The sequence below is a fragment of the Hyposmocoma kahamanoa genome, unplaced genomic scaffold, assembly GCF_003589595.1.
Source record: "Hyposmocoma kahamanoa isolate Upper Pololo Valley unplaced genomic scaffold, ASM358959v1 262, whole genome shotgun sequence".
In the NCBI taxonomy this organism is placed as follows: Eukaryota; Metazoa; Arthropoda; class Insecta; order Lepidoptera; family Cosmopterigidae; genus Hyposmocoma; species Hyposmocoma kahamanoa.
Window position 1 is genome coordinate 2270051 of NW_020653765.1, and position 12185 is coordinate 2282235.

Below are 12185 nucleotides of genomic sequence, written 5' to 3' on the forward strand. Positions count from 1 at the left end.
TATTATACATTACATAATCTGTATATTAGTAAGTAATACTTATGTAAGTAACGGTATTTGTTTTTACTGATAGTTTATAACATGTGTTCCTCTTTCTCTCTTGCTTATACTTTTAAAACTGATACCACTAATCAATTACGTTAATTCGTCAAATATCTTTATACGAAGTGAAAATAGATTTGTTGTCATATCGATCATTGCTCATCTCTTCTTTTTCACTGTTAGCGGGAGATATTGCTACAAACATCTACAAATACGTCATGTCACTAAAATAAAGTCATTGTCATGCATGCTGCCACGGGGATTCGAACCATCGACTGTCATCAATTGAGAACCAATCGTTTTTCCACTGGGCTACCACCGCTCTTATTTCATACATATTTTGCAAAATATATCAAGTATTTATATTCTTATAAATAGGGCCTACTTCTCCGATTATTCATTTCTATATTCGTAAAGTCTTGTCTATCACTGTTCAAACCATAAGTCATATTTTGAAAGTATATTTGTACTAGACAACATCATATACGTTACTCCAATCCCAAAGTAATTAACTAAAGCAAATCAAATAATGGAAATCAGAAACAACAACGGTACCACAAACACCCAGATCCAAGACAATATAGAACATTTAATTGTCTACATTCACCCGGCCTTGGCTTGAACCGGGACTTCAGGGATGGCTACAACATAAAAATCGGTGTGCAAGCCACTCGACCACGGAGGTCGTCAAATATGAGAAATGACCACAATTAAAAAGGACCACTTCTGAAATTGACAATTTCTTGAATTGACCAATTATAACATTCTTGTTCCTTCGGATTTAAAAAATGAAAATATTTAACGAAACTTCTATGTTTATTTGGTTTTTATATTTATTTAAAAACAAACTAAAATAACTTTAGAATACGTATTTAACCATCCATAAACACTAACGGCCTCTGAAACAAAAACAAAACAAAAAACAGTTATTCGGAATGTATATATAGTACGAAATATAAATGGTGAACAGTTAACTTTATTTTAATTTAAATAACTGAATTATTAAATATATAATCTTTTTTTTTTATTTTTGATTTAGTGTCTGTTTAAGTTATATCTAAATGTTTTAAAATGAATGTTGAGCACAGTAATAATTGGGCACAGATATGCCTGTTGTATTAATTTTTAAGTGTTTTTATTTTCCTCACTTTCTGTACCTGATGTCTGTACATTGTGCCATAAATAAAAATAAATAAATAATATTTATAACTGAATTAATTCAAAAATTGAAATTAAATTCTTTTTTCAGGACGAATGTAAAAATTATACTTGAAATTTGTTGTATTATGAAAAGCCTGATGATGACATTACAACAATACAGTGATTAAAATCCGGAAAAATACATTCATTTCCTATGTCTAACTATCGCGAAAACGTAAGAACTCCATAATATAGTAGGCAACCAGAAGGGTATAAAGCCTAAATATTAACTCGTGAAACCAAATACTGTAGTAACTATAGTACAGTACAGGTCCAACCTAGTTTAAGCACCAGTCTTCCACCTCACAATTTCACTGTATCATGTTCTTTACTCTAAATACCCTGTAATTTGTATTGTTAAAGTGGAAAGAACAATAAATATTTTTTTGAATTTCTTTAACTCAAAATCGTGGTTTTGAAAATCAAAAAATTACTACCAATAAATATATTATGTATAACTAAAAATATTCGCATTAGTCGCAGTAAGGTCCATTCAATATTTTTTCTTTTATTTTCAAATCGTATTTTCTCAGTTACACAATTTTGAATTACGACAGTTAGATAACCACAGACCACATAATAGACAACAGTTACAACAAGTTACAAGCCGTGGTAGCTTAATGGTTTGACCCACCTACTACCTACCTCTTAAGCGGGGGCTGTGGGTTCGAATCCGGGTTCGCATTTATGAGTTTCTCGGAATTAATGTGCATAAATTTAATTTGAAATTTACCATGAAGGAAAACATCGTACTGAAACCTGTTCATAACACTCGGCAAAACTTGTGAAGTCCCCAAACCGCATTGGGTTAGCGTGGCGGACAATGGCCTAAACCCTCGTCTGAAAGGAGAGCCGTGCCCAGCAATAGGACGTATAATCAGTTGAGACAGCAGTTAGTTTTAGAAGCAGTAGACTTCCTTGTGCAAGAGTTCGTTCAGAGACGTACTACCACCTTGAACTATTACTGCCGCATTTCTCATTTTTAAGTTTTGCTAAGTTAGCATTATATAAAGATCATTATAGAATATAAATCAGAATTTACACGATTTTAAAATTTTACATTCCCGTATAAAAAAGAATCCTATTAAATTGATTTATTTACATCGATTTGTTTTCTCATAAGTGATACATTGACATTTTTTTAAACTGAAATACTTGAAAATTTTCAAAAAATAACATTGCAGAGGCATTAAACACTAAATAATAAGGGTCCATAATAATAAACTAATTTTCTAATTTCTCGAAAAATTACAGGTAACCCATAACAAACTCGATTTTTTTTCCGAACTAATGTTTGTTCGAATTTTTATTACACCGAAAACCGAATTATAATGAAACCGTTGTTCTTTCAGGATATGTTGGATGTTTATCGCAGACACGACTAGGTTCGGTTAGGTTAGGTTAAGTTAGGTTTAAAAGAAAAAACATTTTCCTCTAAAATTTCTTTCGAAGTTATGAGAATTCGAGCAACCGTTATTTCAGGAAATTGTCATTTCAGACTACTGGTAGGTAACCAAAATTACAGTATACTCGTATGTATTGTAGTTATCCTACTTCAAAGTGACCAATGAAGTTTCTTTTTCATGACATCAAAAAAAAGTAACAGGATGACGTGCTACTGGTGATAAGCAGATTATTGGCACGTCAACCAATAAATACGACTCGCAGAACCGGTCCGGTTCCTAAAATTTTGATTTTCAGTGCTAAGCTCAGCTCAGGTCCCGGTAATAACGGTACTTTTTGAAAAGCCTAAACTGCAACCAGTACACATGCATTTCCGGGTTGTTCGTATCTAAACAATAATTTACGTAATAATAATACCATAGATAATAAAGAAAGACTTCATTCTCTAATTGAAACGAAAGGTTTTTCTTTATATTACTATTAAATTTAACGTAACATAACATCGTAAAATCACATTGTAGTTAAGTAATAAGTTTCAGTAGCATTAAATGGCAGTAACGTGCGTCCGTGCGAAGTTGCCAACGGGCGAAATTATTCATAACTCAGTAGTTAGGTAGTTCCTTGGTACCGGGAGTACCGTGAATCTATAATTGCAGTACCGGGTGTGATTGCACCTCACTGGTACCGAGATTTCGCGATATTTTCTTAACCGGTGAATTCCCGGGAGCATGCCCTACCCATAACCGTTGCAGTGCCGCGACTCCGAGCTTTAAATCGCAAAGACCTGACAGACATTGCCACTGTGTCTGTCACCCTAAGATGTGAAATTGACAAGTCCTGCAAGTGCCTGTAATACCCTTCAAAACACGGAACACAGTAATGCTCACATTACTGCTTGGCGGCATAATAGGTATGATGGCGGTATTTCCCTGGACGAACTCTTTCACCAGATTCTCCACTACTAGTACGTAAATAAATAGTTGACTCAAAATTTTTTTTTTTGATATCAAGTGTCGCTGGTAAGCGACACGCCTGTCCATAACAGTTGCAGTACCACTCGGAGCTTCGATCGCAAAGTCTGAAGGACACTGCGACTGCAACCCTGAGATATAAGTTGACAAGTTCCATTTACCCCAAATTTCATCAGCACCCTTACCCTTCAAAACCGGAACGTAATTTTCTTATGATCACATTACAGCTTGGTGGCAGAAATAGGTAAGGTAGGCAGTACTTCCCTGGACGAACTCCTTCACAAAGAGCTCTACTGCTACTAAACTTGTACCTAATTATTTGCCACCTATATATGTATAATAAATGTGTGGAAGGAGGACTATTAAAATCTTTTAAAATTTTTAACATTCTTCAGAACACCTATCCAGCTCTCCTTATCATAACTAACGAAATCGACATTTTTAGCGAAATTGTGTTATTAAAATATCTGGGATGAGCGAAATGAGTTCTTCGACCCCCTCTAATCGGTTTTTAATAACTTATTTAGTTTCAGTTTTCTTATAAGTAGACCTAAAGTTTAGGTCCCAACATCTCGAAAGTTACCGAAAGGCAAGGCGTTAGTTATGACAAGGAGGGCAGAATCATAAAACTATAATGAAATTTATAGTTATCTAGTTCAAAAAGAAAAAGTTACTATTGTAAGATCCTAAATTTTAAATAGTAATTGTCTTTTGTATTAAAAAATAAAGAACCGTTTCTTAAAAGTGGTTAAAGGTTTTGGAATTATCTTTTCAATAACGCGGTAGTGTTTTGCTACCGCGCTACGCAAAAAATCGCTAAAACTGCAACTTTCTCATCACTTAATGGGAAACAGATAATAAGGACAAAAGCAAAATCCTAGTATCATTTTTTTTAAATAAAAATTACGTAAACTTACCCCAAACGTCCGTCTTGTAGTTGTAGTTTTAGTGGTCGTAACCTTTTTGTATCGTGGTCTCATCCAAATAGGTCTCACTGGTTGTTCCTTCGCTTCCACATTTACTTTAGTCGTGGTCACAACCCCTGTTACGTCATCATCTTTTGACGTTTCCTTACCTTCAGTTGTCACCACAATCTCTGTTACGTCCTTGTCCGTCGTTGTCTCATCAACTTCCGTCATATTCTCATTATCTTCCATCGCCGTCTCTGTCTCTGTAATATCCTTGTCTGAAGCGGTCAAATCCCCTTCAGTGTTCGTGGTTTCATTATCCTTATTTGTTTTTAACTGTATTGTACTATTGACATAATTTTGTTCAGTTACATTTCGAATCATTGTTGACGTACGTGATTTTTTAAATAAAGTTCTCGTCGGTATGGTATGAGCATTATTCATAGTAACACTAATCACTTTTCTGGTCGTTGTGGTTCCACTCCTTACACCCTGCAACCGCACCCGGTTAAGGTTCCAACTTGCTCGAAGATCACTCTTTTCTGGAAGCATTATTATTGATTTCGAAACAGCCTCTAGATCCACTGTACTTTCTGTAGCCGCCCTCGTTTCTGGATTCACAGTATTTTCTAGTTTCATAGTTTCTGTCTGCCCATTTACTTCTGGAGTCGTTATAGATTCGGAAATTCCTCCAATTTCTGATTGTATTGCTAACTTAACCACAGCGACATTTCCTGGTACTTTTATGGTTAAAGATTTTGGCGAAACCAGTAAACCTTTCTTTCTTGTGGCTTGCGTCTTAGATTTTCGTTGTGGGGTCGTATCGATATTTTTGTTAAAATGATTTATGGAGTGCAATAATTTGTTTATATCCATGTTTAAATTACGATTTTCGTAATAATATGAAGTCATGTTATGGTATTTTTTTCCTCGTTTCAGTCTAGGCGTATAAGTGTGTTCAAAATACCTAGATTTAGTATGCTTTGCCCCGAATATCTTATCGCCTCCAAGCACCTTTTTTCTTCTCATATTTTTATCTTTTGTGCTGAACGCGAAAGTGACATCAGAATTTTCGAAATGTACCTCTGTTTGTTTTCCCTTAGACTTTCTTTCCCTTTGTATATTTGCTCTTTTCTCTAACTCGTTTCTAAATTCGTCCAAGGATAAATAGGCGTGGGGCACTCGGCTCTCGAGTGGATTGTCAATGTAAACGAGAGGACCGGTATCAGTTTTCTCTTTTATCTCAAGATTGTGTGCTTTATAACCATTAACTAGTTTAAGCTTCCGGACGTGGATATCGAATTCTCTGTTCAGCAGACGCAACTGTCGGCGACTTACCACCCCCTCTTCTGTTAATTAAAATTCAGGTTTTAAATATTAATTTATCGTTATAGATTCTTTGTGACTATAGGAGGTCAAAGTCCCATTTAACATAGGCCTCCACGATTTATTGTCACAGCTGGAATAAATAAATAATCTGCGAACCTAAGGTTTTTGCATCTGATCTAATGGAACTCTTAGCGACATACACCTGGACTTCACCTCGCCTGGCGAGAAAACCACTGTTTGAACACTGCATTTACTTACTTGTAAGCTCATAATCCTTTCTTCCTCATAATTTATGAATTTCTTTGACTGATGTGATTTAACTTCATGTGACTATTTATCTTTCTGAATTCCATATTTGGTGACTTTTATTTTCTAAATGGACTTTTTACTAGGATGCTTTTGTAAAGAACCAATGACGTCAATGAAACATACAAATTCTCACCATGTGCATCTCCAACCGCTTCCTTATAATTCTCATACAAATCCAAAACAAATTCTTCAGGAAGAGCTTTGGGTACATCGTCTGCCTCCGTGAGCTGACTTTCAACGACCAATATTAAAAAACCTAGAACTGCATATTGGAAATGCAACATTTTTTAATCTGCTCATGATTTACCGTACGAGTACAATCGCTTGTCGTGTGAACGCTCCGATGAAATTTAATTCTGTATCGTTTGTTAACATTTGTTTATCAGAAAATATGTTTGACAATCATTTCTTTACTTGTAATTTTCATTTTACAACGTCGTTTGTATGATGACTAAGTCTCATATCGGAGCAAGAATCGGTTTTATTTTTCAATGTCCATCCCGTTATTCAAATTGACAATCTCTTTTTGTCTCGTGTTTTCAAGCCAGAACATTTAGATAACAGTACAAAGCCACTATCTGCTCTATCGCCGCTATGAGTGGAATGTCGCGTTTTCATCTTTGCAATTATACGATTAAGTACAAATTTGACAGTTAAGTAGACAATTTGTAGCCTCCTCCTTTGTAGAGTCCTCTTGCTTTCTGTAATAGGTACTAGGTTTAATTCCCATCGAAGGGCCAGCTCTAACAAATCTTTTCGAATCATTTGCAGTTGAGTTTACTCTAACATCTCTTCGTTTACACGTAAAGAAAACAACGCGATGAAACGTTTCGAAATCGTGTAAAGCCCCTTGTCCCCATTGACCAACACGTGTTGGATTATGATCCAAAGTAATCTGTTTAGACATTGACCTAATAGGCAAATGTGTTTAGAGGACATTCTTACCTGACAGATGATTATATACAGTTTAATAACGAAACAACTAGTGTTATATTGTAACACAATATATTAAAGACACAATATTACTTGTCCATTGTAGTTACGCGTCTTAGCACTCGAGATATTTGTAAACTGTTAATTATCTGCCCTTGTATAACCCGTGCACAGGTGCGTGATATGATTATAAACATTGGCCTTATGAAGCCATAATTTAAGAATACTACGTGTATCAGATATTGACGGCACAAAAGTAGTCGTCAACTCATTTAACAACTTAATACTTAAGATTTGAAGCTGTTATGCAAAAAGAGCGGCTTTGCTGATGTGCAGAATTAAAGGCAGCGGCAAGCCTCGTGAATGTCATCGCGTGCAGGCTCCAGAGTTCTTTTCATGAGCAATGGACCCGAATGCATTAATGTATACAAAAAAATGCATGTTTATTTCAAATACTAACCCTATTTTAAGTGTACTGTTACTAACCCTTATGGATGAATATCCGAAATATATTTTTTTTTCAATTTGAATTTGAATAACGCCTAACTGCATATTCCTCCAACTCATCTTTCGCGTACTGAAAAATCATGATCATTTCAAGTTGTTCATTCTATTATAATGTTATCAGAATATCTCCTGATGACTAACGCTTTAAGTTGATTATACCATTCAGTACACTACGCTTTGCTTGCATAGAAGAGTATGGCATATTAAGAATCTATATACCTACCTCAAATGGCTTCGGTTAATTGCGCATAACAGTGGAAGTGTTAAATTAATCACTTTGGAAATAATCTCAGTACCATGTACTAAAAAACCGACCACAAAAGTTATTCTCCCTAGTTTGCCACCCTTAGAGGTGGAATATTTTCTTCAAATTTAAATGGGACCACTTCTAAGATATCCTCTTTCCAAGAAAAAACGAATCATCAAAATCGGTTCACAAAGTTCTCGCGTAAGACACATAAAAAACATAGAGTTGAATTGAGAACCTCCTCCTTTTTTTGAAGTCGATTAAAAATACATAGTAAAATTAAGTATATACACTGATTACTACGGCGTGAAAACACGATTCCTAAAAATGTTCACAATGGAAAAAAAACACAAACTTAATTCAAATTTTACAAGAAAAAACCGCTGTATTCAATGGGTATTTTACATATACCAATTGTTTTTATCAACTGCACTAAATAGAACACAATCACAGTATAGTATACATATTATATTCCTACATTATCAAATTGCTTTAATGTCGTTTGTAAAAAAAAATAAAGCCAGTGTTCCTGACACTCGACCTAAGAAAAATGAACCGTATTATTACGGGAAAAATTTGAATTCGAGGTGAGGTAGTATCGACTCTTAATGGAGTTTCCTTCCAAACAACAATAGTAATTTTCTTGTAGGGCATTGAAATCTCGTTAAAGTTGCGACGTAGCGTCCGTGATGTCGTGCGTTATACTCACGATTTTCTTGTAGCTTAGACCTTGTGTACTCACAGTCGGACTATGCCGCAGGGCGCCACCATAGAAGACTACGGCGTGTACACTATGCTGCCGGCGCAGCAGCTAGCGCCCATCAGCCCATGGCCCCCCGATGCCAATCTGCTCGACCGCATGGACGACCTCGCCCACAAAGGTAAAGGTAATGGTGACTGCCATTTTTATTTTTGTTATTTGAGGGTGTTCAAAACGTTACATCAATGTAATTCATCAGTTATTTCTACCATTTTATTAGCATTTACCTTCATTCACGAGCAATTTCGTTGTTTCGATAATTTACAATGCTTTTCATTAATTATTGAACACACTCAAATAAGGTTCACCATTTTTATATTATTTTTATAATAATTTCCGTAAGTTTAATACTTCGTTAAGAGAAAATCACGCACTGTACCGGTAATCAGGCCAATTTAACTTCTTATAGAATATCCTGATTACCAAATATTAAATTCAAATAGTCGCACAATTCTTTCTTTGACCAATGGCCACAGAACTCGTACTCATAAGACCTAATGTTAGCATCATTTCACCAAAAACAGGCGTTTCCAGAGTCTAAATTTTTAATTAAAAAAGCTATAAAATCTCAAGGCATCGAGCACTATTTTACTTCTACGGCTCAAGGGCCCATGGCTCCAGACAAGCCTTAAATATGTACAGAAACGTGATTAATTGGAGTAAGCAGAGTTATGGTGCGGCAGGTCACAGCGGTGTTAACCAGCTCGGCGGGGTGTTTGTAGGAGGCCGGCCGTTACCCGACAGCACGCGGCAGAAGATCGTCGAGTTGGCGCACTCCGGCGCACGGCCCTGCGACATCAGCCGGATCCTGCAGGTCTCCAACGGCTGCGTCTCCAAGATCCTCGGAAGGTAAGTACAGCGAACGTTGAAAGAGAAGGACAAGAAGATAAGAAAAAGAGACAAGGTATAATGTTGGAAGTAAACTATCCAGAGTGCGTAAGCAGTTGAACTAAGGTAGACCCATGAACAAATTGATTATAGTTACAGTAAGTAATTAGTAAGTAGGGACCCAGATCGCGCAGTAAATCTTTGACAATTTTCAATTCAACATTTAATCATCAAAATGATCAGAATGTGTGCGTCCGTACATGGCGCGCGGGGCAGGCGCAACACATACAAGACACGCTGCTCTATTTGTATGGAGTTACCAAACTTGCCTTAATATACTATGAAACTACCGTCTGTTGTTTTTTTTTTATTCTATCCGTTACGGTGAAGACAAAGATTTAAAATCATACAGGCAAGTCTTAGTGAATTTTTTTTATAGTTTAAGGTAGATAAGATAATTTATTCTTCAGTCCATTAATTGTATTTTATAGGCAATCGTCGCATCATCTTCGGTGGGTCGTCACATCCGAGTAAAGTCGATTCAGTACATCCTGAGTTCCTATTCAAGGAAAGTTATAAGAATTACAAGAAATGTCAATCCCATTGCCCATACATATACTAACTAACGATGTAAAAGTAACAATTTTTTACTGTAATAGTCTGTATATTTTGTCTGTTGTGGTAGGTTCTCCTCGTAGCGAATTCTATCGAAATTCACCGGTCAAATATTGAGTAAAAATCGCATGTCTTCCTTAACTTGACATTAGCGAGCTGTAACATTATAAAGAAAAAGAAGAAGAATGACTAACGATCTCTTTTGCCATAAACTGGGTTTAATTATAATATCGTCAATTCAGGGATCGCATAGGCTTAAAAATGTAAAGGTAATACTGAATTTAAGCGTTTAAACGTCAAAATAGTTGTCATATACATGACGTAATAGGGCCACATAGGGACTTACAAAATTTCACACATACATAGGTAATTTTGTTCACATAGTTCGTATTATTTTTATGATTTTCATGTGATAAAAGCACTTTTGACTTATCACATGTGGCTTTATAATACCAAGGGTACACGTTTTCGCAGCAGTAGAGCTCCTTGTGAAAGAATTCTGCCTACTCACTTACCTATTTCTACGGCCAAGCAGTAACGTGAGCATTATTGCGTTTCGATTTCGAAGGGTTAGGATGCTGGTGAAATTACAGACACATAGGACTTGTCAACTTATGACGGGCGCAGTGGTATTGCCTCTCGGATCTATGCTGTTTAAAACGCTGAGTGTCACTGCAGCTATTATGGACAGGCGTGTAACCACCAGGCATAAAACTTGTTCGTCCTGTTACTTGATATTATAAAAATATGTTCCTTTTATCATTGCAACAGATTCATAAGGCTTTATTATTTGAGATAAGGGGGTGGGGAAAAACCTGATAATAAAACTGGTTTTAATTTTTGCGTTGTTAATAGGGAAAATTACTTTGTGAAAATTCCAAGAAGACAAAGTTCCAAGGTTTTAAGTTAATTACATAAAAGTCGCTTAGCATGTCACTTTTCATCTTTACATCATTTAAAATCAATCGACCAGAATTACCTATACAACCGCAATAGTAAGGCCAATCCTAGCAACCTTACACCAAACTATCCCAAAAATGCAGTTGGAATCAAATCTGTGTCTAACTGGTCGTGACCACTAAGCCACGATCGCCCGTACCTTCTAACCACAGGGTTGAATATTACCACACCATTACCTACAGACCGTTGGAGTCTATGAAACTATTAATATTAAAAAGGTCTTTTATAATTGGTGTTAAGCAACAAGGTGACGATGAAGGTTGAATATTGTATGATGTAATTTGAGTCAAAGCTTCTATTTTTACATGGAAGCATAACATGACAAATTCTTTTTGCTTGCGGTTGACATGTAAAAAGTTTATTATAATTATTAATACAAACAAACAGCGAATACTAAAAAAAATTCCTTCGATCCGGCTGGGTTCAATAAAAAAACCTGATAATTCAATTATTAATGCAACATCTCTAGTGAGCTGCTGGTGCCTGGCTGAGTGAAGAAATAGATTTCTCACTCAAAGATTTGCAACAAGCACACAGAAAACTTCGTAGAGTCCGTTGGTTCGTTTCGTGGCTTGTTGACATAGCGTCTGACACAGTTTGCTAGAAGATGTTGGTACGAATCCAGCCGGATCGAATCGAATCGGATCGGATCGGATCGAAGAAATTTTTTTCCTAGTGTTAATCTTTATATTAATATAGTAAATGAAAGTATTTTTCCGGATTTAAATCGCGTATATTTGTTTTTTCAAACAAACCGACGTTTCGGGCCCTTTACAGGTCCCATGGTCACGGTTGACTGAGTGGTACAGTCTTCAACCAGTTATGTCTAATATTGATGAATACCACCCTATTTTTTCACTATAGTTACAATAGTTATTAATTAAATACCTTATTTTTAATTTTAAAAAGAAAACATTCCAATTTACGCTATATTAAGTTTTACAAATTATTTTATTGAATGAATTTTTATTAAGTTCAATTTATTATTAATTATTGATAGAAATTAGAATAAACTAAAACATATTAATTAGTACTGCAGTCTTATGTATGTTTGGGATTTTTCATTAGAGGAAATACTGGATCCCAAACTGGTGGTACGGAGAAACCATCTTCCCTGTCGAAATTAGGATGTTTTTTAATTTCAATGGCCTCTCGCAGCATCCTGGGTAGAT

The 12185-nt window shown here is 35.7% G+C and overlaps 2 protein-coding genes across 4 annotated transcripts in view; one reads left to right on the forward strand and one right to left on the reverse strand.

Annotated features, from left to right (window-relative positions):
- Positions 1-808: 808 nt before the first annotated feature.
- LOC113228921 lies at positions 809-6451 on the reverse strand. The gene is made up of 3 exons (XM_026462365.1): positions 6297-6451; positions 4535-5874; positions 809-941 (listed from the first exon to the last, which is right to left on the reverse strand). Exons 1-3 carry the CDS (start codon positions 6445-6447, stop codon positions 915-917), a joined length of 1518 nt encoding a protein of 505 aa, XP_026318150.1. The 5' UTR covers positions 6448-6451; the 3' UTR covers positions 809-914.
- Positions 6452-8643: 2192 nt separating this feature from the next.
- Positions 8644-12185, forward strand: part of LOC113228893 (paired box protein Pax-6-like) — an 88246-nt gene continuing 84704 nt past the window's right edge. The window contains exons 1-2 of one of the 3 annotated variants that reach the window (XM_026462326.1): positions 8644-8731; positions 9294-9459. In XM_026462326.1, coding sequence (XP_026318111.1) covers positions 8644-8731; positions 9294-9459 — 254 coding nt within the window. Of the gene's footprint in view, positions 8738-9293; positions 9460-12185 lie in introns of all 3 variants that reach the window. The other 2 variants (XM_026462328.1, XM_026462327.1) reach the window with 2 other exon arrangements.